Here is a 4293-nt window from a genome sequence, read left to right on the forward strand (position 1 = left end):
GGGGTTCACATTTTTTATATGAATATTCCATTGATGCAAAAAAAATAAAAAATCTATTTGAACATTGAAATGATGTCCAAAAATCTATTTGAATGCAGCTCTAATGCTCTAAAAATATATTCAAGCTTTCAAATGATGCCCAAAAAACAATTATAATGTTGGAATGATGCCCAAGAATCTATTCAAACATTTAATTGTACCCAAACATTGTATTGAATATGTGGAAGAACATGTGAAAAATTTTTGAATGTCCAGATATGGAAGAAAATAGATTTGCACATTTGATCTCACCTATTATGTAAAATTTCTTAACGCTAAAATTATTTAAATGTTTAATTATACAAAAAAAAAATCTAATTATGAGATCAAAACCAAGCACAGAAAACATTTGAAATGGGTAGAAATCTGTTTGAGCATTTGAAGGCACACATGATGTACTAAAATCTATTTAAACATTTGAATGGTACCCCAAAATTATTTAGAATGTTCATATCATGCACAAAAATCTATAAAAAAATGTACTGTATGAGGTACATAAAAGGATTTGAAATGCCCAGAAATATGAAGCAAAGCAATCAAAGTTTTCAATGTTAAAGCGATTGCCAAATATATATATAACAACAGACAGCAGAATGGAGTTATTAGAGATTAAGGATGTCTACAAAGTATATGTATGCAATGAATATAATGTTAAACATTCAGTATTGACTGTATAGCCGATGTGCGCGAGCTGATAAGCAGAGCACGCTGAGTGGATTGAGCGCGGCGGCGCATATGCGTGAGCTAGTCGAGTGAATATACCTTTCTCACAGACATCACTGGAAAGTTTGTAGTTCGGTTGGATATGTCAAAAACAAGTAAGTAAAACAATGCACAAGTTACTTAACGGTATGGAGAGAGAGAGAGAGCGCGCGCGCAATTATGTTGTGTTATCTTTGATGTTCACTCACTTAACACACACATCATTTGGATTAAAACTAAATCGTAAAATAGACAGACCATTTATAGGGGAATTCACTATAAACATCATTTATTTTCAACCTTAGGCATACACGACTTTCTGGCGAAAGTGAATCTAGCAGCCTGTGTGAAATGCGCTAGGCTGTACTTTTCTGCATCAGTACAAATACGTGCACGCGTTGCGCATGTTTTGCTTGCTTGAGTGTTTCTGCATTATATGAGTGGCTTTGGAATATAAATCGCAGCACGTTTCAGATGAAAAAAAACGCGACTTCCATTTCTGAAAATATCACAGTTAGGAGATTTGTAACTGCATTATTACAGCAAAGCGTGTGATTACAGTACTGAGCCGCTGCAATGGAGCAGCTCTAATGCTATTAAATTAAAGATGATGTACCATAGAGCAAAAAAATGAACAGTGAAAGTAACAAAACCTTGTAAAATACATTTTAATGGCATAATTAAGTGTGAAAATAACCGAAGAATATACAGTCAAACCTAAAATTATTCAGAGACCAGATATAATTTTTGATATTTTTTTACTTATCAAAGTTATCTAACATTATCAAGCTGAATTTTTCTGACTCCTTTTAACTCTGAGTTCTTGTTATATTTTATTACCATTTTCTAAACTATAGTGAATAAACTGTGATAATGTGAGAAATGTTGAAGGTGAAGGTGGTTTGACTGTATCTATTTGATAAATGAAAATTTTTTATTAATTTACCAGAAATAATGTTTATCAGAATAATTTAATGATGCTTTTGATTATTAACATTTAATGAAACCATTAAAATGGAATCCAAAAAATTAATGGAAAACACAGAATATAAAAATAAAAACTAAATGTGAGGGGGGAAAAAAGTATTTCATAGGGCCTTAAAAATGTATTTTTGTTGAACTTTTAATCGATTGCTGTTAAATTGTGTAAGTTTCGTGATTTCAATTAATTAGACATGCTTTTTAATTAATAAACTTTAATGTAACCATTAAAACAGAGTCTAGAAAAAATAAAAATGCAAAAAACTGAAAAAGATGGAATTTGGAAAAACATGAAAGGGAATTTGGGGAAAAAATACAACTGATTTCATAGGGCCCTACAAGCCAAATGAGAGAAAGGGAGAAAAAGGGATGAACAAGGTTGGATGGCGAGATAATGGCAGAAATTAGGAGGAAGGTGGTTGTTGAGGGGGATGTGGACATCTTCAAGGTCACGCTTTCGTGTTGAGATGAGCGATAGCCATGGAGGAAAATACCAGAGAGGCTTAGGGGTTGAGGAGATGGTAATTTCATGATAATGAAAAGAAAAATTATCTTTGTCTAACCCCCTCCCTTCATCCTCAAAGAGAGGTTTATTATGAATTACACCATTTGTGTTGTTGGTGTTGGTTAACTCTGATGATGTTAATTTGTAATTGTCAGCTGAAAATGAATCATTTTGTTGGATGACTTCACACCAGTTGTATAGACATTATTCATCCTGCTGCAGCTGACAAATTATCACTTCATCCCTCTTTTTTTTTCTTGTCCTCTTTTAATTTTTATTTTCACAAAAGACCTCTGAGCTTTGATGGGATAATCCTAGCCACTCATGTCTGAATGGAAACGCACAGATTGAGTAACCAGGAAAAATATCTCCCACTGGAAGCTCACATAAATATTAATATCTGTTTATTTATTAATTCATCCCAGAAAGCGTATTAGAGTTTGGGATTTTCTATTTTGAGGTGGTTTCGTATGTCATACACTTCCTGCATTAATATCTGTTTATTTATTAATTCATCCCAGAAAGCCTATTAGAGTTTGGGATTTTCTATTTTGAGGTGGTTTCGTATGTCATACACTTCCTGCATTTAGCTAACAATGATTGTGACAGCATTCAATCATCTGTCAGTATTCCATGAACTAGCCAAGCAACAAAAATGTTTATCTGCACAAAATGAGTTTGCTCATTTGTTTCCCCTCATCTCAAATGGTTGGCAGCTCTTCACTGGACATGGTGAACCTGCAAAAAACCTTTGGAAACAGTGGACAGTTTGCCACGTCTGTGAAAAGTTTGACAGCTGTGATAAATTTTGCATTGTTGCCAAAGTTTTGATGCACCACTGCCAGTAAAGAGCTGCTAATTTCTGCCAACTAATTTGCCACACATTAACCGTACGTTTGAAACAATTAAACTGTTTTTACAAGGGCCTGGGCTCAGTTCACTTCAGTTGAAGGACTGTTTCTGAATGCCTCTCTCTGCCTCTGTCAATGGCGCTGAGCTGAACATGTTTGCTTTGTCTGGTTTGGTCCCAGGACTGCCGGTGATGCAGGTGAAGATTGACATCTCCAGACAGCAGGTGGAGAAGATCTTCGGTCTGGACGATTACTGGTGTCAGTGTGTGGCCTGGAGCACTACAGGAACACAGAAGAGCCAAAAGGCATATGTGCGCATCGCCTGTGAGTTCAGCTCTGCTATCTTAGAACACCAACATTTTGACCGAATGCCGTCTTATAATCTGTGAGAGTGTGATAAATGTGAGCATAGTGGTTCTTAACTGGTAGGGAGGCTTCGCCAAAATGGTCTCAGGTCTGTATTGATCTGGATTGGAGGAAAAAAAAATTAATGCAAAAGCTAAATGCAAATAATAAACTGCAACTAATCATGCAGTGTAATGCAGATATAATAAGAAGATAATAAAGATACAGTTCCAAAATAAAGAAATATTTATATTACAGAGAGAGATGGTAATATTTTTTTATTTGGTAAAAAATACAGTAAAACCGTAATATTGTGAATAATATTAGCATTTAGAATAACTGTTAATTTTATTTTATTTTATTCTGTTTTAGTTTATTTTATTTTATTTTATAATTTATTCCTGTGATGGCGAAGATGAATTTTCTGCATCATTACTCCAGTCTTCCGTGTCACATGACTATTCAGAAATCATTCTAATATGCTGATTTGCTGCTCAAGAAACATTATTATTATTATCAATGTTGAAAACAGTTTTCGATTTTTGTAAAAACCATGTAGAAACTCCAAAAGGACACCAAAGAACCAAATGATATAAGGAGCCCATATAAGCACATATGAAAGAAAAAAAAATCAGAACTTTATAGTGTGTACAGTGCAACAGCAAAGAGCTTTTTTACATTTTAGAGAAGTCAAGTTGCGATACCAAACAGGACCACATGGAGATGCCAAAAAAAACCCTAAACCAATCGCCTGCTGACTGCATATATCTACTATAGTGCACGGATCCATTTCGTATAACTAAACACAGCAACATAAACATGGCAAATCAAAACATTATCGTGAATGTGTGTGGAAACAATGTGAATGTA

At 34.2% G+C, this 4293-nt stretch overlaps 1 protein-coding gene across 1 annotated transcript in view; it reads left to right on the forward strand.

The window, feature by feature from the left end:
- The window catches only part of LOC107750348 (netrin receptor UNC5A-like), a 191204-nt gene that overhangs the window by 121989 nt on the left and 64922 nt on the right, over nucleotides 1-4293 (forward strand). Inside the window, exon 3 of the mRNA XM_016565694.1 lies at nucleotides 3259-3402. Coding sequence (XP_016421180.1) covers nucleotides 3259-3402 — 144 coding nt within the window. The remainder of the gene's footprint in view (nucleotides 1-3258; nucleotides 3403-4293) is intronic.

This window comes from Sinocyclocheilus rhinocerous, unplaced genomic scaffold, assembly GCF_001515625.1.
Source record: "Sinocyclocheilus rhinocerous isolate Xijiao unplaced genomic scaffold, SAMN03320098_v1.1 scaffold1053, whole genome shotgun sequence".
Classification (NCBI taxonomy): Eukaryota; Metazoa; Chordata; class Actinopteri; order Cypriniformes; family Cyprinidae; genus Sinocyclocheilus; species Sinocyclocheilus rhinocerous.